Source organism: Neolamprologus brichardi, chromosome 17, assembly GCF_056152115.1.
Source record: "Neolamprologus brichardi isolate AB-2024 chromosome 17, ASM5615211v1, whole genome shotgun sequence".
NCBI classification, from domain to species: domain Eukaryota; kingdom Metazoa; phylum Chordata; class Actinopteri; order Cichliformes; family Cichlidae; genus Neolamprologus; species Neolamprologus brichardi.
The window spans coordinates 21,854,634-21,876,603 of NC_142120.1; the positions used below are offsets into that span (position 1 = coordinate 21,854,634).

The 21,970-nt window shown below is 40.3% G+C and overlaps 3 protein-coding genes and 1 non-coding gene across 9 annotated transcripts in view; 2 read left to right on the plus strand and 2 right to left on the minus strand.

Moving 5' to 3' along the window:
* lrp6 (low density lipoprotein receptor-related protein 6) overlaps positions 1-6,773 on the minus strand; it is a 43,815-nt gene extending 37,042 nt beyond the window's left edge. For all 4 annotated transcript variants that reach the window (XM_087831107.1, XM_087831105.1, XM_087831106.1 and 1 more), the window contains exons 1-2: positions 6,479-6,773; positions 483-879 (exon numbers count right to left, since the gene is read on the minus strand). In XM_087831107.1, the coding sequence (XP_087687233.1) occupies positions 483-879; positions 6,479-6,533 (452 nt within the window). In that variant the 5' untranslated portion in view covers positions 6,534-6,773. The remainder of the gene's footprint in view (positions 1-482; positions 880-6,478) is intronic.
* The window catches only part of LOC102790106 (protein NLRC3), a 99,111-nt gene that overhangs the window by 53,213 nt on the left and 23,928 nt on the right, over positions 1-21,970 (plus strand). The window lies entirely within an intron of this gene.
* mansc1 (MANSC domain containing 1) lies at positions 10,568-21,903 on the minus strand. Of its 3 annotated transcripts, none has more exons than XM_087831114.1 (4): positions 21,231-21,903; positions 16,789-17,115; positions 15,773-15,913; positions 10,568-13,553 (listed from the first exon to the last, which is right to left on the minus strand). In XM_087831114.1, exons 2-4 carry the CDS (start codon positions 17,039-17,041, stop codon positions 12,526-12,528), a joined length of 1,422 nt encoding a protein of 473 aa, XP_087687240.1. In that variant the 5' UTR covers positions 17,042-17,115; positions 21,231-21,903; the 3' UTR covers positions 10,568-12,525. The 3 variants fall into 3 exon arrangements, with proteins under 3 accessions (XP_087687240.1, XP_006781116.1, XP_087687239.1); XM_006781053.3 differs by having other exon boundaries at positions 21,203-21,903; XM_087831113.1 differs by lacking the exon at positions 21,231-21,903 and having other exon boundaries at positions 16,789-18,261.
* Positions 13,794-13,866, plus strand: trnat-ugu (transfer RNA threonine (anticodon UGU)). The gene has a single exon. It is a non-coding gene; the product is annotated as a tRNA-Thr (tRNA).

Here is a 21,970-nt window from a genome sequence, read left to right on the forward strand (position 1 = left end):
TTTTTAAAACTTGAGTGTGAACTTGTACAAAATGCAGCACGATATAAAAAAAAAAAACAGTTTTATTCATTAAAAAATACACTATATCGGATTCATATCGGTATCGGCAGATATCCAAATTTATGATATCTGTATCAGTCATAAAAAAGTGGTATCATGCCATCTCTAATATCAACATGTCAATAACCCCCCCCCCCCCCACACACACACACACACACACACACAAAAAGAAACTGTTGACAGATAACAACAAAATCCTCAAGTGTTGACCCCCCCCCAGACAGAAGAAATTATTATTAGTTTGAACTAGGAATCATACAAAGCTCCAAGAACAAAAATAGAGCTGGAAAGAAGCAGATCAGAGTAGTGTAACATCATCTGCCAAACCTCTCAGTAACCTTCAGTTGGATCAAGGATAAACTCGGAACCAAACCACCATATTTCTCCTGCAGGCCGGAAACCAGCCAGATGGTCAGACTCACCCTCGTTCTGGATCCAGGGCGATGGCTCTCGGCTGGTCCAGCTCCTGCCAGAACAGAACCTTCCTCAACGATCCATCCAGCTCAGCCACTTCAATCCGATTGGTTTCTGAGTCTGTCCAGTAAAGTTTACTCCCTAACCAATCGCACGCCAGTCCATCTGGGGAGGCCAGACCTGATACCACCGTCTCCACTGTGCTAGCCCCTGACTGGTTGAAGAAGGTGCGTTTGATGGCCTCCTCGCTCACATCACTCCAGTAGATGAGGCCCTTGGAGAAGACATAGTCCACAGCTGCGGCATCCTCCAACCCTCCAACCACCACCGTGGCGTTAGCCTTCTCATGTGCCGCATCCACGAGCCGAAGATCTCGCCTATTCGCATATAGTAATAGAGGCTCACCTGGAAGACACGGAAATATCATTAGGATTGCAAAAATCAAAAAAACAAAGATATAAACATAGTTTTACAACATAATGCTTCATGAAACTGCCCTGAACCTCCACCATTTGGATGTAAACAACAGATGTTTCAGAAAGCAGCAGCCATGCTGTATTCCTAGAATATTTAAAAGGTAGAATGGGAGGGAGAGCCTTCAGTTTTCAGGCATCTCTTCTGTGAAACCAGCTTCTAGTTTGAATTTGGGAGACAGACACAATCTCTGCTCTTAAGATTAGGCTTAAAACTTTCCTTTTTGCTAAAGCATATAGTTAGGGCTGGATCAGGTGACCCTGAATCCTCCCTTAGTTATGCTGCAATAGGTGTAGGCTGCTGGGGGATTCCCATGACGCATTGAGTATTTCCTTTTCAGTCACCTTTCTCACTCAACATGTGTTAATAGACCTCTCTGCTGAATCACACTTGTTATTCATCTCTGGCTCTCTTCCACAGCATGTCCTTCATCCTGTCTTGTTTCTCTCACCACAACCAGTCGCAGCAGATGAGCCTGGTTCTGCCGGAGATTTCATCCGGTTAAAAGGGAGTTTTTCCTTCCCACTGCACCAAAGTGCTTGCTCATAAGGGGTCATAATTGTTGGGGGGTTTTCTCTGAATGTATTACTTTAGGGTCTACTTTACAATATAAAGTGCCTTGAGGCGACTGTTGTTGTGATTTGGCGCTATATAAATAAATAAAATAAATCGAATTGAAAATTGAATTGAATCATGCTTCTTTTCCTTTAACACAATGCTGGTGCTTAATCTAGAACTGGTTCTGATTGATCCCAGTGCCAACAGTCAGGTGCTACCTGAGCATGAGGTTAGAGCAACTAGAATCAGTGATTTCAGGAGAAATACATCAGTCATCTCCACTATGATTTGCTTTCCATGGAAATTATCCAAACTTCATCTAGAATTGTTATATAATCCTTTTTAAACTGTCAAAATGTAGACTGGACTCTGGACTCTTAAGCAGCTCCAGCAGCACTACAGATCTGCATCTGGAAAAGATGCGGATCCAGTACCAAACGTGGGACTGTCTCTGCATGTCTCCACCAAAAACGGTTGGTGTTTGTGCAAAAAAAATGCAACACCAGCAGAACACGGCTATGGAGGATCTCCTTTAAGAACGTCACCAGTGACTGCAGACCCAGCCCACACATTGTGTCCACCATGACATCTGAGACAGCACTGCACTGTGATAGTCATCTCTTACACCTCTTGAAATGCGGACTGGTTCCTAACCAACACTAATGCAGAACCAGCTCTGTCCCAGCAGCAGAAAAAGTGTTACCCACGCTGTGGAAATATGGTCCAATAAGAGGCCCGCCATCTTCTCAGCAGCCATGCCTCCCTCTTTAGCCTTGATGTTTTCTGTTCAACAACCTGACTGAAGCAGAACGAGCTCTGAAAGCGAGCAGCGCAGTCCAAGCACGACACGGCGTGCTGACGAGCAGCCGGAGACTCTCAGCGGCATCCTGGCTCTGAGCCCAACCCACAACCTGACACATCGAGGCGACCATGAGCCCCACGGCACCCGCTGCCTGCTGGCCTGTTTTCACTCCACTCGAAGGGGGTGGGGGTGGAGGGGGGTTTCCTTCTCCAAATATTTACTGAACCAAGACATCAAAACTTCAATTTCAGGTCCCTCCAGGCTGCTTACAAGCCGAACCGTGCCAGGAGGAAACATGAGGAAATCCGACTCTTGGGACTCGCTGACTGCACACAGAGCTGATGTTTACCTCCATTAATCTGCTGAGCGCGTCTTCACTGACTGACTGTTCTACAAATAGAGACAAATGTCCAACATCAGAGCTAAAATAATCAAGACACTGCAGACACAGCTGAAAGCTGCAGGTAGTACACGGACTGTGAGCAACCACGCGTGAGGTAAAGACAAAACTGTCAGCCTCAAATTTTAATCTGATAAGTTTACTTCTAAAAAAGAAACTGAGCAAATGGGGTTTAATACTATTACTTACTATTAGACTTACTTTTCTGAGTTGCTTTTGAGCCTGAACCCATCTTATATCGCAACATCAGTTGGAAAGAACTTAATTTGTTAAGTAAAGTGACTTTCTGCCGTCTCTTATTCATAAGAGGTTAAGAGCATGTAGCTCAACATGTTTGATCTGGCAGACTTTTTGAAAAATAATCAGAAGATCAAAATGAATCAATGAAAGAACAAACAAAATCCTTCATTTTCAGTGCATGTGATGATCTGAGCTGCGATTGAAGGTTTGGGAGAACCACAAAGATTTTTAAACTCAAACTGGGCGGTCTGAAGTTTGGGAATGTCTGGTTTACAGTGAGGTGGCAAAAAATTGCACATAAATTATCCTCGGCAGAAAAAGTTAAACAGACAACCTGAACTGCGACATCTCAGCCGCTTGGTGAGGTCATCATCCATACAGTGAACAGACGCTCGTCTGATCAGTTCATGGGTTTGACCGTGAAAAGTTACTGTATGATCATTTTAACTCTTCTAACTCAGCAAAGAGCTGGACTTATTTACAGGATCTGTACCCATATGTGTTGCCATATTTTCACAATAGTGGAGATTTGCACACGAGTCCCCTGCAAGAATTTTACTTACCCTGTTTTTCTTTCATTCATACTCACATTTAAATATAAAGTTTAAATGAAGCTGAAACCTAAACAAAACTCATGAATAATCAAAAAGGGGACTGATGAAGAAACTTCAGGCAGAATATATAATGACTTCGGTATGTGTATGATCTGATCAATAACCACCCAATCATCAGGCTGCCTTACCACCACGTCCCATTTAAGTCGTGAGTCAGAAAAAGAAACTCGAGCATGCAGGTGCAGGTGGTGGGATTAGTTAAACCCAGCTTTTTTTAAACTTGGCTCTAGTGCTTAACTGCAGCACAGCAGAGAGCAACGTGAACACTCTGAAGCCTCTGTGATCTGCATACGTCATTGCTTCATTAATATTTTTAACCCTCAACTTAAACTCATTTTATAACGAGTTTAGGTTCTTTTTCAAGTTTTATTCTGTTCATAATGTTTTAAAGATGTTATTAAAAAAAACATTAATATTAGATTCATGTCCTTTATAGTAGAGGTGGGAATCACCATACAACTCACGATACAATATTATTGCAATTTTTTAAAATATTTTGCGATATTCAAATTCTGTACATAAAGGTAAACTTTATCAATATTCATCTATCTATCTATTATCTAATATCAAAGTCTCACACTCAGTCTTTCTCTCATTTCAGTCAGTTTTATTGTTGACAAACTGAACGGTTTGTATTACAGTCTAGTCCAACTTAACTGAATGCAACCATCTGGTACAATTATAGCTATTCTGAACTATGCAATTTATGAAAACTATGCAGCCCATTCAGCAACTGAAGAATTTGAAAGTAAATTAAAACAAAATATAATTTTACATTAAATAAAAAAAAATTAAACTTAATTAAAATAAAACATGTCTTAAATTAAAATAAGTAAACTGTCATGTTTATTGCTGCCAAAAAAAAAAAAAAAGTTAAACACATTTGTACAGTGAAGGAATGTCAGGATTCTTGCTCAGAAAAAGGAGCTGATCAACATGCTCTGAAGTCAGAGCATTTGTTTGTAACAAAATATCGATTTCTGCTGTCCCTGTATCGATACATTATTAGCAAACAAAATATCACGATACTACATAGTATCGATTTTTCCCCCACCCCTACTTTATAGTGAGTGCTGGCCTAGAACTTGTGCAGAAAATTGTCTTTCTAGCAATTTTTTCTATAATTCCTCGCTCATTATCAATTACTTTTAATCACATTTTTTATATATAGCCTTTATTGATAATCTGAGTTTAAATGAGTGTGTTCCGTTACGTTGGTACAACTTGCTTATTTCAAATAAATATATTTTAATTCCCACTTTTTCTGTCTTTTATATTCCTGATGTACAGTGAATCAATGTTCATTCATCCCAGATGCAGAGTCTATAGAAACAAGTCATAGAAGACAAGAAACAAGATAAAAACTAATCAAATACGCCCTAATCACCATCCCACAAAGTGATAACAACACCAGTGTCTCCACAACAAAGACTGACAACATGCAGCTCCAAATCTTATATCTGTTAATCCCACTCAGTGTTGGACTTTGAATTCTTGCTGCAATCTGAATTTAACCAACTGTTAAGCATTTGTTCTGGTACTGAAGATCCAGAAATGTTCGTTTAAAAGACACTTACACCTTACATTTGTGCTTTGGTCTCATTTTATCCTTAATGTATAATTTATTATATATTAAGGACATTATCATCACTGTTTTTTAAACTGTTGCAACAAAAGAAATTACCAAATATAGGATAAAGAAACCATTTTGTATATTTATCTGATTGTCCATAGTTACGCCCATATTTCTGGTGTAATTTGATAACAAAAATATGGGAAAAATAACTAAATACATAGCAGATAAACCTGATATTTAAAAATATTTGTTTTCCAAATGTTTAACACACCTAATTATTGGGTAACAGTTTGACACTGAAACCTTTGTAATGAATATGTGATATGATAAATGAAAATATCATCTCTCACTGACCTATAAACTTTCTTTACATAAGATGGCTTTATGTGTTTTATTTTTCACCCTCTAGTGTTTACTGGATATTATCAGGAGCTCCTCAGACCAAGATGATGATCTGTATGATATCGTAAGTGTGAGATGTGCTACACAAATAAAGTTAGCCCTGCTCAGTTGCTGTGATATAGTATTTCTGCTCTACTGCACAGCCGTGCTGTGTAGCAAACACTAAACTAAATTTAACGGAGCATTTTTAATGGCGATGACACCTTCATGAATTCTTGAATACTTTATTCGGTTTACTTTTCTAAAGAGATCCGCCTCGGACTCAAGTCCTGGTCTCATTCTTTACATCCTTTAGATCCAGCTGGCTAGTTCGCTTTCATTGTAATCCGAGTTTAGAGGGGTTTTTTTTCCTTTCTTTTTTTGCAGTTTTATTGTTTCTTTAGTGTCAGATCTATACAAATACATTCATTTCTCACACGTGTCCAGCCGTGTAGCTGCTGTTTTGTGTGTAATACTGTACATTTATTGGCCTCGCTTTTCTTTATTCTGTTCATTGTTATCAATAAAGTTATTTTTCCATGTAGATGGTTTATTAGCTATTAGCTCCCTGATGCTAACCAGCTCGCTCCCTAGCATTTGTTATGCTAACTGCTGTTGAGCCTGATCCAGCCTGTTTTTAAGTTACAAAACACAACCAGGAGCGACCAACTGCGCCAAATACATACTCCCGGGACAAGGGGGTGCGCTGGAAGGGAAGCTGGCAGTGCTGTGAGTAGTCTCTGGTGGGGTATTTTCCAGCTAACAGGGCTGTTTGTGGTTTCTCCTCCAGCAGCAGGCTAAGCTAGCTCGCTCCACTCGGGAGAAATCCGACCCGGAGGCCGAGCTCCAAACATCCACAGAGAAGGGAAAAAGCTCCCCTGGGCTGCTAACAGCACTTTTCAGCGTCTTTTACGCGAGGGGACGTGTGGGTAAAGGTCACAGTGTGGACACAAACTCACCTCGTATGAGAAAACAAAAACTACACAACAACAGACTCCGCAGCGCGACACCCATCTTTCTCCCGATTCTCGGCCCAGCAGCGGCGGCTCGTCAGCGGAGTATTCCCATTGCTGCGGCCGCTTCCTTGGCTAAAAAAAAAGCGGATTTCCCAGAATATTCAGGTCGATGTTCGGCTCCGGTAAGCATTACACCGTGCCCGCTTCCATCCCGGCTGGCTGCTCGCTAACTGCGTCGGATAAACTCTCGGTGTCTCACATTGTCCTGCAGGAGCTCCGTCGTCTCCTTCCGCTGTGAGGAAGCTGCCCCCCCTTTCAGCCTCCGCCTCCACCGCCACCTCGCTGCCCGGCTCTCTATTGTTGTTCCGCCTCACAGCCGCAGGTACGCTCACAACACGGAAACGTCCCGCAGAACCGACTTCGAACCCCCACAGAACCCCACCCCCCAACACAGACGTTAACCCCACATTCCCGCAGGACTACTTTATCACACGGACAGGGGCCCCACAAAACAGGGCCCCAATATCATCCAACGGCAGGGGCGTTTCGGGGATTTACATCAGGTGGCACAAGGCAAGGGGGGCTCAGGAAATCATTATATACTATATCTGCTTTTTTTAAACCAAATTCAGTCATTTGGTAAAAAGCTTTTAATCACCTTTGTTTGTTAAATCGCTGCATCACCACATATCTTAAAAATCTAAGTCTATGTAATGCCATAAAACATCAGAAGAAACACATTTTCACCAGAAACCCACCATAATCACAGATATAGATGAATCTGACACTTTTATTTGATTTTCACACAAAAAACCCATTATTATTAAAAAGTGTGAAATCTGATATTGTAAATAAACCTACATAATGTGATAGATTTTACAGCACTTTTGATTCTAAATTTTCTTTCTAAATTTTGGATTTTTACACTTTTTACCTATAGCATCTGATTTCAGGTTTTCTCAGTTTCTTCACACCCTATAAAGTTTACATGTTGCATTTTTCTATTTTTGATTTGCATTTTAATATTTTATGCCTTAGAGAGGCAAGGTTGAGATGGGCAACAGCAGACAAGAAACAGTGGATAGACATGGAGCTGCCAGGCAGAATGTAGTACATGAAGAGGTGATGAAGAAAAATGATGGGGATAGGCCAAGATGGAGGCAGATAACCTGTGGTCGCCCCAAAAGCGACTTTGAAATTTATTAATTTCATGAAAGTAGCAGCAGTAGCATATAAACAAGCAAATTACTCTGGGATTTATAATTTTTACATCTCAGTGTTCTGTTGATAATAACTTTTTACAATATTATTATTGCTTTAAATGGCCTGCATTTGTATAGTGCTTTTCTAGTCCTTAAGGACCCCAAAGCGCTTTACACTACATTCAGTCATTCACACACACACTGGCGATGGCAAGCTACATTGTAGCCACAGCTGCCCTGGGGCACACTGACAGAGGCGAGGCTGCCGGACACAGGCGCCACCGGGCCCTCTGACCACCACCAGTAGGCAAACATGGGGTTAGTATCTTGCCCAAGGATATTTGGCATGCAGCCAGGAGGTAGCCTGGGATCGAACCACCGACCTTCTGATTAGGGGCTGACCTGCTCTGCCACCTGAGCTACAGCCACCCCACTTTATCATTATTATCATTAGTATTATTATTATTAAGATTTTATTCATGAAACATCAGCCCCAGTTTCAGGGTTCAAACATCAGAAAATGCAAGATTTCTCAAAAGCTTTCAGAAGGAGAAAGTTCACTGAGGATGTGAGGCCTCGGATTACAGAGTACACTTCCTATTTCAGAGTAACAGCTTTTTCAAAACCTCTTGCTGATTTAATAAAGTGTGGATCACTCTCGTCTTATCTAATGAATGTATCTGTGGGAGATGTGGAAGTGAAAGCAGGACTGTAAAATTACAAGCAAGGTGGACGGGACACAAATGTCCAGCTAAGAGGAAAGGAAAGCATCTCATTTAAAAAATTTCAGGGTTTAATCACCAGGTCAGCAAAACTGCCTCACAGTCTCAGGAATATGAGGTAACTTGTTAACATATTAACTACCACATACCTGATCACGTGCCTGTCATGAGTTCAATCACAATATACATCACACTATTTGATCAGTGACTGAGTTCATAGGATTGGGTTTAGACTTGATGATACTTTTGTAAGTATGGCGAATATCCACATGAAATTTCAAGTGCTGAAAAACTCATTTAAGCTCTGTTAAAAACATGAATCATTTGAGCTTCAGTATCATGAGATAAATCATTACTTGAATAAACTGCACCAATTTATTGTTATTATCTAGATTTAGAGCAACAGGAACAAGGTTTGAAACCATGGATGTTTGATCTGTTTAATGATAATTCACCGAATAAAACTTTAAAAAGTGCATTCTGGGTAAACTTTCAAGAGTCACGTCAGCATGTGTGATCAGTGGCTGCTCCCTGAAGTCAGAGCAAAGGTCTCTTTTTTACCTACATTTGATGCCAGGCTCATCTTTTAGCCATGATTCTTTAGGAGTCAGAATCATTCCTGAAACAGAGCAGATGATCACTTTCTGCCAAGCGGCGTCGAGAGCAGCTCTGAAGCACCTGTTGCATAATAAACAGCTTTACTACAAATGTTGAGGTTGTGGACTTCATCAGGATCATCATAAAACACATTACAGGCAACATTTCAAAGGGTAAGAAGGTAAGTATGCTTCTGGTTAGATGTATATGATGTTTGTTATATTTATGATGGCCCCGATGAAGGCCACAAGCAGAAACACATTAGAGTATTAAAGTTTATTTTTATGCAGTCATGACCAAAGGTTTTGGCAGTGCCACATATTTAGTGTTTTATATACATTTTGCTGTTTCAGTTTTTATCTAGCTTTTTTTTGTATGTGTTTGTGATCTAGTGAAGAACAATGGTAAGAAATCCAGTTTCAAACACTTACAGGAGAGTCAGTATAATATATGATTTAAGTCCACTATAGTAAATATTACAGTGCTGAGCAAAGATTCTTGATGTGAAGTTTGGGAAGCTTCCTGGCCAAGGATCCAAAATGTTTATTTGATGATCTCAAAGCCTCTTAGTTACCACTTTTATCTTGCGACAAAAGACAAAAGACATCCTGCTGGAAGATCATCAGTCTGAGGATGTTTTTATGCTAGTTTTTGAGTCGAATAGTGATAATCTTGGAACTGTGATAAAGCAGGAGGATCACCATCTAGGGCCCAGAAACTGACAGACAGAAGGGTCGACACTGTAAACGTTAACTTTTTGCATACATATTAGCCCTGTGCCATATTTATGGCCAATAAAAGTCTTTGAAACTTGTGAAATGCTTATGATTGTTCTTCACTAAATCATAAAAAAAACAAACATTTAACCTTCTTCAAAATAATTTTTGTTCAGCATACATAAATATATCTGGAAAAGTGAAAATATAAAAACTTGAAATTTTGAGGAATTGTCAAACAATTCTCAACTGTTGAACCTGCACCAAGAATTTGTCCAAAGATGGAGCTCAGCTGGACATGATAGAAAAGAAGCTTGATCAAGAACAGCATCGGACTTGACCAAAAACTCAAGTTTATGAGAAATCTGCACTAACATAAGACTGAGACCTTTGGGAGTTTGTTTGCAGTTTTTAACAGAGATTAAATGTGAGGTTTTTTTTCAGCCCTAAAAAAGTAAAAATACTCAAAAACTTATAATACAAGTTAGATAAATCTTAACTTTGACAGCAAGTTACTCTGAAAATACACATTATATGAAGGTAGAAGCATGCATGGCTCCATGACATATATTTAAGTTGTTGTAGATTTAAAAAACAGATGGGTCAGGTGGAAACTTTTCTCAGACTCAGGCTGATTATTTTTGTTGCTGTAATGAACCTGCTCCCAGTTTGGTTAATACAGAACAGTAATAAATGTGATGGTGTGATAAATGTGAAATTTTATTTAATTTGGAACAACTTTACAAGATTAATTTTGATTATTTGCTGGTGGATCACGCAGATGATAAAAAATCGCAGTGGTTCTATTTAAAATCAAACACACTCAGGCAAAAATAAATCTGCAGACTCAGAAACTTTTCAAAAATCAACAGTTTTTTAATCCTTACAAGAACGAAACATCAAAGTTCAAACTTATGCAAAAGCATCACTTCACAAAACAAGACCAAACTATTACCATCCATGTAATTATTAATTAGACAATCAAAGTAAAAATCAGAGCAGTATCAGTGAAAACGCCTTATTGGTGCAGCTTGAGTTTATCGGACTGCTGCTGCTGCCACCTGGTGGTGAAGTGACGCTTTAGCAGTCTCATTTCTGCACATCCAGTACAATACAAACGTCATTATAGGAAAATAGTGCGCAGCAAGTGTCCTCTTACTTATGAAAAAAAATCAGCAGATCATAATCATTAAAAAAAAACCACAGGATACAATAGTGCATCGATTTTCAAAGGATTGCATCCATCGTTTGAATATTTATCCACATGTGAAATACAAAATACAAAAACACCACAGTGAGAGAGTGAGTCTGACATCTACACCGGTCAGGTGATTTAAGAAGCAATCACAGGCTCGTATGGCTGAAGCGTGTGGGAGGAAGAAGACATGCAGGTGTATACACAAAGGGCCCCGCGACCCCGCGGCGAATCAGACGAAGGCCAGAATCTGAATCAGAGTCCGCTTGTATAGAGTTTCTTCTCGCCAGTCCACTTCAGAAGCTTCCTGAGTTTCTACGAGTAAAAATATTGCTGTTTGTTCTTTGTTCCATCGTCAGCTGAAGTTTTGGACCAATGAGCTTCCCAGCAGAACTCTGAGCTCATCATGTGATCTGAGAGGCCACAGAAGGGCAGTGTTACCGCCTAAAGTCTGAAGGCTGCTTCAAAGTTGCACTATCACTTAATAAGACTTAAAAAGATCGAGTAACAACTGAGGAATTTGTCTCATGAGAAGTCAAATAATCTAAAAAAAATAAAAGCCCAAAAAATATCTCAAAGTTTGATTTTTTTTTCACACAACAAAAACACCTCAAATAAATTCTAAGAATAGTTTTTAAATTAAGAGATATTTTGTCTTCATTGTGAGAACTTTTCAATATAAGTCTACCATTTTTTCTTTTGTTAAAACCAATAACAGAAAATTAAGGTATGAAGTCCATGATTGGTCTGTGATGAGTTTAAGGAGGCGGAGTCTGAAATGGAATGAGGTTGTCATCTTTGTACTTTACCTACAGACTGTATATAAAAGATGGACATGGTCACTTAAGGTGAATAAAGCTGAAATAATCAACAGTGAAGACTTTAAAAATCATGTGACTGGTGATTTTGTTGAACGACTTCTTTGTTAGAAAATCTGGAATGGGCGAAGTTTGTTCACTATTGTTATAAACATAAAGTTCAGCTAGCTAAGCCAGCTTAGCTTAGCTTTTACAGGGTTTTTCTTTCCTCAAAATTGGTCTTATGACCAATTTTTTAAAATAACAAAGGCGGTGATCTCTTTCAAAACCCAAACATATGCAGGAAATTTTGTTTTCAGATGTTAATTGAAATGGCACTCATGAGTTTTTGATAGTGCTAGCTGAAACAGCATGGAGGCCATAATTTCTCTACTCAGAAAAAAAGTTACTAAAGTATGAACACACAGCACCCCTTGGTTTCTCTTTCAGCTTGCCTCCAGTTTTAAAATAGCAACATGGCAATGGTCACAAACCAACAGGTAATATCAGTATCTGTGTCTATCTTTTACATAACATTGGTGGTTTGGGTGTTAAAAACAACAGAAAAAAATGTTGCTAGCAAAGCAGTGCCCTATTCTTTAGAAGATCAAAAAGTGACAGCTATTTTAAATGCAAAGAAACTAAATATTATGTGTACTCTCCGGCCAATCACAATCCAGTGTTCTCCACAGTATGACAAACCTTTCAGGAGGTGATGTAGGTGCTCCATTATTATGTAACTTTGTGCTATTAAACTAATTGAATAAATTCAATAAATCTCACTGCCCCTCTGGGCTTCCGTCCTTGAAACGCTTTCCTTGTCACACCTCGTAGTGCAGATCATTGAGTTCCAGTCTCGTGTAGTGGCGTCTGTCGAAGGACTCCATTGCTTTTCGGCCTCCAATGGCGAGGGCCATTGTGAGGATGGCAAGCACCAGCACCACAAATGCCACCATGCCGCTTTTCATTGCTCCATGTGCTGCTATCCCTTTGCCTCTGGCAGCACTTGAATTCTGGAGGATGTGGTCAGACTGAACAGCACCTTTGGGGACAATTAAAAGAGTCGCCGCGGGCGTTGTCCTGGTGATGGGGGCCTCAGTGGTGGTGGTGGTAGTTGTAGTTGTTGTTGTGGTAGGGGTGGGAGTGGTTGTTGAAGGGGGAGGAGGGGGGTTTGTGGTGGTAGTTGACGGAATAGTAGTGGTGGTGGTTGGAGGCGTGGTTGTGGTTGTTGTGGTAGTTGAAAGTGTGGTGGTTGGAGGTGTTGTGGTGGTTGGAAGTGTTGTAGTCGTGGTCGTGGTGGTTTCAGTGTTTGGCTGAAGTTTTTCAGTAGTTCTGTATTTGGCCTCCTTGTTCATTGTTACAACAGGAAATGAGGTGGTTGGAGTGGTGCTTGGGGTGGTGCTTGGGGTTGTGGTGGGGGTGGAAGTATGAGTTGGCTGGGTGGTGGTGATGCTGATAGGATGAATTTTTCCTTTCCTGGAGGTTTTAGTTTGCTTTTTGGTGGTTTTGTTAGGCTTTTTCGTGGAGGTGGTGGAAAGAGGTGATGCTTTTGCAGTGGTGGGTGATGAGGTCACTGCTGCCATTGTGGCAATTATGATGATGGGTGGAGGTGTTGGGGTGGGGGTGGAGGTGGAGGTAGGGGTTGAGGTTGTGGTTGATGGTAAGGTAGTGGTAGTCGGTTGTGTTGTGGTAGTGGTTGTTGTCATTGTGATAGTGGTTGGTGGCATTGTTGTTGTTATACTTTTTGGGGTTGTTGGTTGTGCAGTTGTTGGCGTAGTTGGTGCCAGTGTGGTGGTGGTTGTGGTGGTGGTAGTGGGGGGAGGTCTCACAGTGGTTGGATGAAGTAAACCTGTGCAGGAAAGAACACATGAAGACATAAACTTAAAGATTTGTATAGAATTGTTTGGTAAGCAGGGGCAGCAAAACTCCACAATCATCCAAAATTCAACACAAACAAGAAAAAGTGAGTTTTAGAAGGCTGAAAAACAATTATACTGACATTTGATCCAATTTGGTAAAAACCATCCATGAATGGTTTGGGTTTAGTGGTATGTCACATATTACAGGTGTGTCTCAAGCTGACATATAGGGCTCCATAGCTCAGGGGTTAGAGCACTGGTCTTGTAAACCAGGGGTCGTGAGTTCAAATCTCACTGGGGCCTTAACTACATGCTTTGTGTGAAAGAAGCATACTGTCCATTAACTCTCTGGGGAAAAAACTCCAGGACATAAAATATACCCCATCATTTGCAATGTTTGTTCAGGTGCTTGTCAACTATCTTTTAGGAAATTTGACACATTAATATTTAAAATTATTATTCTTTTATATACAGGTGAAGGTATTCACGATAACCATGATATTTGAAAATAGGACATCAATAATGCACATATATAATAACATTGTATATTATTTGCTAATGTTATGGTTATGGACCTCTATGTAGTTGTATTTTGAGTTTAATTATTCATCCATTCCCTTCCACTTATCTAGTTCAGGGTTGCAGGGGGAGGGTCTGGAGCCTATCCCAGACATGCACAGGGCTAACACAGAGAGACAGTCAACCAGTCGTGATCACATTTGCACCTAAAGGCAATCCAGTCTTTAAGTCTGCCATCATTAGCTATGTCTGGGCCCAAACTACGCTGCAGGTCCCTAAGACAAACGATCACTGCGGCATTACTGAGAGTTGAAAAACTGTCTAAATTCTTTCATCTGTAATAAAATGATCAACATTGCTGCTCTTCTAGGGGTAACAATTAAGTTTAACATCCAGGCATTCATGAAAATAGAATTTATGAAATTTAATGGAGTTAGAAGTTAGCAGTGAGTTAGCATCTAAATAGAATATACCATGTTCTGACTGAGAGATTTCTGAAAACAAATTAAGACGTACAGCTCTGTTATCACCTTTACTATCACAGGAAAGTAAACAGCAGGGACATTTTGTTGGGTTACTGAAGTTTGACTAGCTGGTATATAATGATGTACAAGGTGATCGCTAGCGACACAGCTATGTTAGCATAATATACACAGTGACGCTGGAGGACGAACACTAACTTTTTTCCACTCAATAAAAGGTAACGTGAGGGTTCCCAATGGTTAGGGATAAATGCAATCGCATGGCAGGATGCTGTAAATGGACCAAACTTCAGCCAGGAGAACAACTGAGTTAATCCATCCACAATACGCGGTTAGTAATTAATATACTGCTGCATTGCCTGGGTTGTAGCTACATCGCAAGGTTTTAAAAACTGTGCTTTAAAATTAATAGCAGTAATAAAAACTGAGAGGCTGACAGTGATCACTGACTGTTTTCTAACGCCATAACCGCATTAACGCAGCAAATCTCTGTTAGCAAGTTAACGCAGATCGCCCCGTGTGTGGGGCTGCACGGCGACAACGCATTAACACGTTTAGCTCGTTAACATGTTAGTGCCATGCAACCCCACGCACGGGGTGATCCGTGCTAATTCGCTAACAGAGATTTGCTGCGTTAATGCGGTTATGGTGTTAACATCATTTTAACGAGATTAACGTTGACAGCACTAATTAAAACGTTAAAAACACAAAAGCCTCATTAAACGCAGAGTAGTTTGGGCCCGGAAGCAGGATTCATCACAACATCGCTTAAAGACCGGATTTAGAATCACTGATTAACCTAACCCCACTAATTGCATGTCTTTGGACTGTGGGAGGAAGCCAGAGTACCTGGAGAAAACCCATACAAACTCCACACAGAAAGCACAGCCAAAAATGTGTGTGGGGAGGGTAATTGATTAACGTGACTGATCTTCCACAGGTATCAAGATAATATCATTATCATTAATTTTGCTTTTGTTTTTTTTTTTTAATAATAATGAAGTGAAGATCCTACGGTGAAAAATAAAAACTATTTTCTAAACTAATCAATAATACTTCTAGTTTTGGCTTAAATTTACTTATTAAAAATCTTCAAGAATCTGAAGCTGAATGTATGCAAAGCTGGGTCACTCATGTCTTTGTTCATTATGCATTTAATCATCATTATTAAAGTCATTTTCTGTGTTTACAATGAGTATCTGACGTACCTTTGTAGATGTCATAGGTGTTGATGCCCTCCTGAGCCTTCGTTAAAGGACAGTCCTGCTCCATCTGACAGTGGAACAGGAAGCAGTTCTCATCACCAGCGTGTTTGTTCCCGTTGAAAACCACCATGTTGCATTTAGCACCTTCAGAAACACAAAGTTAGTTTTTTCCTTTCACTTTTTTGAGTCACAGTTTTTGGCTTATAGTGGTCTGCTGTGACCTTTGAGACTGATGAGCCTACCATAGAGAAACTGTGATATATCCCACGGTAGCGGTGGTTACAGAAAAAAAAAACACTGACCAAAAACCAGATATAGTCTTTAGATGGTGACATGTGGCCGTCAAAGCCAGTAACCTGGGTTATACTTTCTCTGACTGAATTAGGTATACATGATGAAACAAGAAGAGCAGCTCCCCTTTAATGAAGCTTTGATTTTGCTTCTGTCTGGTTTTGAAGGTAAATTTTTAAATTTACAATCTGCACAATTTACCTAAAACTTTCACCACCAGGGGCAGCGTGACCTCAGTTCTCAGGCTTTCCTCAGCACTATACAAAGGTATCTGGGACATACAGTCATTGCTGTTGTTTCTATAGATCCTGGTGATGATTTTGCATGGGTGTAAATGGATGGAATGAGCATAGGGTGGCACCAGCCCACCATTTATAATTGGTCCCCACAGATGCCGCTGGCTTGGATTAGTGTCAAATTGGAATGTAACCTTTTGTACATTTCCTTAAGTAATGCTTTTTAAAACTGTACTTCTTACTGAAGTACAGTATTTCTATTTTATGCTGCTTCCACTTCTACCAGACTTTAGATGCCAGTATATTACTTTATACTCCATACCATTTATTTTAAAGCTTTAACTGGATTAGTAGTATCCAATAATATTATGGATAGACTAATGAGTGCTTTTACTTTAGCTACATGCTTCATGGTTCAGACACAGTTTTTTTAAACATATCTTTAAAAAAACATAACCTTTGACCCCCATGTTCCCCATTCACTCTGCTCACCTGGTTTGACTTCCTCTGAGCAGCAGGCGAGGACGCAATCCCGCTCAGAGTGGACCACCCGGGCATCCATGGCTGTTGTCGGTCTGTTTAGCGCCAGCCTGACGTCAACTATGGCGCTCTGGTGCTGCCTGGAGAAACACGTCTCCGGTTCCAGTGCTGACACGGGAAGTGACATCATCACTATGAGTGTGAAAGCAGCGTAAACGAACAGCATGAGCGTCCCCGAGGGTCGTTCAGAGGTGGGAGGGGTCATGGCTGCAGTGGGCGTACTCAGATCAGAAAGGCCTCGGTGTGCAGAGCAGGACAGCAGAAATCCACAGAGATGAACTGCAGAGCACAAACACACTGTTATTAAAGTTTAATCAATGATATCATCACTTTAAGTGTTTCACAGCAAACACTCAGAACAACAGAGGCAAGATGACACTGAATGAGAAAAAAGGGCAGGAAACGTCAGGTGGATTTTTTTGGAACCATTGTCAAAGTCAAACCTTTTAGTACATCTTATTAAGTCTTTCTTGGACTTTGTCTGAGACTTCAAACCCTTGTCAGGATGTCTCAGAGTCCCAGATCTGTCTTGGACCACAAAGAGAGCAAAATTAGATCTGTGGAGAGAAAATAGAAACCTAAAAATGGAAGCTGTTCCTGAAGGATGTGGCGGGGCAGCTTCTTTTTTTAGATTACTACTGAACGAGGTCAGAAAGATGTTTGAATCAGAGAGAAAAATGTGGTGGAAGAAGCATTCAGACCGCTAATCTAAAGATATTCCAGCGCTGCATCAAAATTAAGGAAAAGGAAAAGAGGCCACGCCTCTAATAATAGAAACTTTAAATCTACAGAGACCACAGCAGGCTGTACATTTAATATGAGAGTCTTTGGGGATTGACACACTGTTGGGGCCTGAGCTAAACATTAGAGGAATCATGCTTTCAGTGTTTCATTTTTCCACTCCAGTGGTTGACGCTTACAGACAGAAGTGCAAAAATCTTTTACATAAATTGTTGTGACTGAAAATCTGACGTAGATCCTTAAAGAGGGCCCATTCTCCTTCACCTGACATCCTGCATATATATTTCCTGTTCCAGCAATGGCACATGTTCATGAGGCTATATCAAGTCACCACATGGTTGTAGTACAGGTTCATTCAGCTGTGTATTTCAAAGGTGGATGCTTACAGAACAGGTCAAATATAAAATGCACTTGTCGCACCACATCACATTCTTTAAGGGTATAACCAATCCATCTCCACTGAGTGGTTTTAAAGTGCATCCTGCATCCAATACTGTATGTCACATTCATCTACAGTTAATGTTTAACCAGACCAGTGTGAGCGATGGTTTAGCTCACTGGGTAGAGCAGGTGATCCATGTCCTGTGGGGCTAATGCAAAGACCTGGGTTTAAATGTGCCCCAAGGCTTTTTGCTACATGTCTTGTAGTTGTCGTAGCTTTCCTGTCTTTTCGCCATTGTTTTACTGCAATAAAAGCTACCCCCCCCCCCCCCCCCCCAAAGAAAAGAAAAAGAAAAGATATGTCCACACAGCAGTCCTATATGTCTTGATTAAGAATGGCTCAGAGGTTCTTCACAGTGTTGCTGGACTCCATCCAGAGTAAACATCTAGTTAGACACCATTTTTCCAAGATAGAGTCGAGTACCATAACCTCAGTTTTGTCATCCAGGCCTTTAAGTCATGCCTGTAATTTAACTAGTTGATTTGTTTCATGGTTAAATACAGCTTGGTGTCAGCTGCATAGCACTAAAAATGTTAGCAGCACTTTTTAAAATAATATTGCACAAGAGAATCAAAGGATCTACAAATCGATGAAGTCATCAAAACTTAGAGAGCCCCTGATTAGACTGATGAGGACATCAGAAGCCCCTTATAGGTGGATTTCACCATATTTAAGTTATTCTATACTGCTAAGATGGTAGAGAAGAGGACTGTGATTACATATTACTCCTTACAGCTCTTATTAGCTCAGGTGTTATCTGTGGTGAGGTAAACATTAACCTCACGTTACAAAGTGTTCCACATCCTGATTATCGCATTTACTCATGGAGGGTGTAATCAAAAGATTCTGAGAACACGTCCATTACCACTTACACTGTGCACTCCAACCTCGACCTCTGTTTCAAACTGCCTTGATGTTCATGTGAAAGATCATCACAGGTGAGGAGGTTTAGAATTAGACTCTATACAGTATGATACTGTGTGCACTTTTCCTGTAGCATCCTGAGGCGTCTCGTGGAGAATCCTGGAAGTAAACCAGGTGCACATTTTCGCATTGAGTCTCCAACTGACTTTTGTCTGCTGCTGGGATGCTTCTCTGTGGTGTGTCTGCTAAGCACATTAAAAACGCAGTGTTTTTGGCTACATAAGCAAAATTTACACTCATCTTTTTTACCACATTTGCTTTACTGTGATCTCATCCACATCCTCAAAAATTTAAATATAGTTGAAAGATCATCATTTGGATTTGGTGGAATAAATCCAGCTCCCATTGCACAAGTACAGAAGATGAAGAGGACCTTGTTTCCATGTACAGCCTACTTAACACGTTAGTTTGTCTAAAGAGTTTTGAGTATTTAATAATTAAGAGCAGAAACTCACCGTGTGAACAGTTCTCCTTTAGATGCTCAGCAGCTCTGTGGGTCCACAGTCCACAGAGCAGGACTTTAGCCTGTTTTTCTGCTACGGCTGCTTTCCTATCAGCTTTACAGCTGCTGTTATCTGAGCCACTATCAGACAGATTAGTGCTTCTTATTCACAACGACATGATGACCCTGTTTTTATGTCAGCATCGTCCTCTACCCAACAGGAACCCTCAACATGAACTTTTACTCACAGCAGTTTAACCCTCATTCTCCATCTTCCCTGTGCTAATGTGTTATACTAGCTTAACCATGAGTCTATAAGTAGCCACCAGGCAGCACATCATTATATGTCAACTAACTCGACTTCACTAACTCCAAATATGACTTCATCTTTTTAGAAATCCACATCAGAACGTGGTATATAATCTTGCTAGTCCTCGTTTTAATGGGTGCTTGGATGAACCTTTCCTGTAACATCTGGGAGGACTGTCATGGTGATCATTTTATTAGGTTTTTTTTTTTTAGAAAGAGAAATTCTAACAAACCAGAGTTAGAGGTGAGTTTAATCTTTATTTTATTTGTTTTTTATTTAGTCTTTAATTTTGTAAAATCTGCAACAAAGTTAATTAAAAACATAAGAATGTCATGGGGTGTATTCTTCCATGTCATATACAGCCTCCTCACATACTATCATGTCCACATAAAAGCCTAAAGAAATCAACAACAATTTCACAACCTGTCGAGTTATCTTACCACTAAATCAGGAAAATAACTCACTATGTTTACAGTGTACAATAAGGCTGTAATAAGCCTCATCAACTAAAACTAGCACAGAGCTTAACAAAATGCATCATTGATGTAAAAGCAGAATAGTGATGTAATAACCTCACAGAGCCGGTTTCATGACTCTGACAACATGACAACTCAGGGGCTGTTTGGGCATGTTCATTAAAAAAAGTAAAAGGAGAGGAAGTATTTTTAATGTTTAACTAATGTCTTCTTAGTCTTAGTTCACTGTAATAAACTTTAGTCTGACATTAAACTTCAACAGAGTTTAAATAAGTGAGTTCAGGGCTAAGAGTAAATTACCTGCATGGCTAAAAGTTGCTACCTGAAAAATGAATAAATGAAAAAGTCCAATTTTAGAGATATAAAACCTGAACATTATTAACAGTATAAAAAGCCAAAACTGTGACTTCTGTGATACTTTTCTGATTTCAGACTATAGTTTCAAGTGTAACTAAATAAAACTCAAAGATCTTTTTGTAAAATTTGCCTGTTATTAGAATCAGACTTGCCATTCACAAGTCATTAGCCCATGAGCCAAAAACTGCGACAGTGAAAAACCTCAAGCTCCAGCAGCTATTCCATCTTTTATATAAAATCTATGATTGAGGCACTGACTTCATCCATATATCACATCAACAGCAGGATGACGTCACACAGATATCCCAGCTGTTATGAAGAGAGGAAATAAACGTCAATTTATAACATGGGAGTCTATGGGGACTGACTCTGTGGAGCCCCTGCTGGACGTCAGAAGAACTGCAGCTGTTGTTCTCTCAGCTCCTTTTGGATAATAAGAACTTGAGAGCACCTGCCCGGGCTGAGCCTGAGCTCAAGGCCAAAAATCTGTAATAAAGTGTGTAATAAATGAAATGCGCTGCACACATGACCGCATCTATAAGCTGGAGTCTTAGCACGAAGCTAATGTGTTGCTACACACAGCACCTGCCCTTCAAACCTGCCCTGTACTGGTTTTACTGGTGCGGTAATGGAGCCTAATTGGGACACGAAGCGGCCGAAATGCGTTTTGTTACCTGAGCGGTCAGCGGGGACACAGATTACCTCGGCGCCGCCTCCATCGTCCCTCCGGCGGTCAGTGCAATGTGATGTGATGAGTCGGTGTTTGTTCAAACCAGCTTAGTTCCAGTAAGAAGCCTCAGCCGTCCCGACAGGACATGATGCTCAAACAAAAAGAAGGCAGAGGACGCGTTTCTGTAGTCTTAATAACGAACCCGGCTGTTCTCCGCCTGCAGAGGATGGAGGACGTTACATGATGGCTGGTGCGGAGGATCTGCTGCTTGTCTCCTGAGTCTGACCCATTTTAGTCTTTGTCCTCTGGTAGGGGGAGGGAAGGAGCCTGCATCCCCAATCTGAGGCTCACTACCGTCTGATGTTCCTCCAAAAAGCCCGAAAAATATCAGAGAAACAGCCGGAGAAACCGGACACAAAGAGCTTCAGATGTTTCAATAAAGACACAGTTTATATAAGAGCTCCATACGGAGCCTCGTCAATAATTAAATCTGATCATGAACAAAACATCTGAGAGAAAGGACGCCAGCGTGAAGCGGATCAATAGTTTATAAAGCCATCAACATGTATGGAAGACCATTAACGCCTCTAAAACATTACAAAAACAACATGGGTCTAAATTCGACTGAATTTATGGAAGTCCATAAAGACATTAGAGCTTAAATAATAAATAAAACAATTGCAGTAAGTCAAAATCTGGACAACAAATTTTGAAACATACGGAAGCCCAATATACCCCCCTGAAAAAAAATACAAATAATGGGATGTATAAA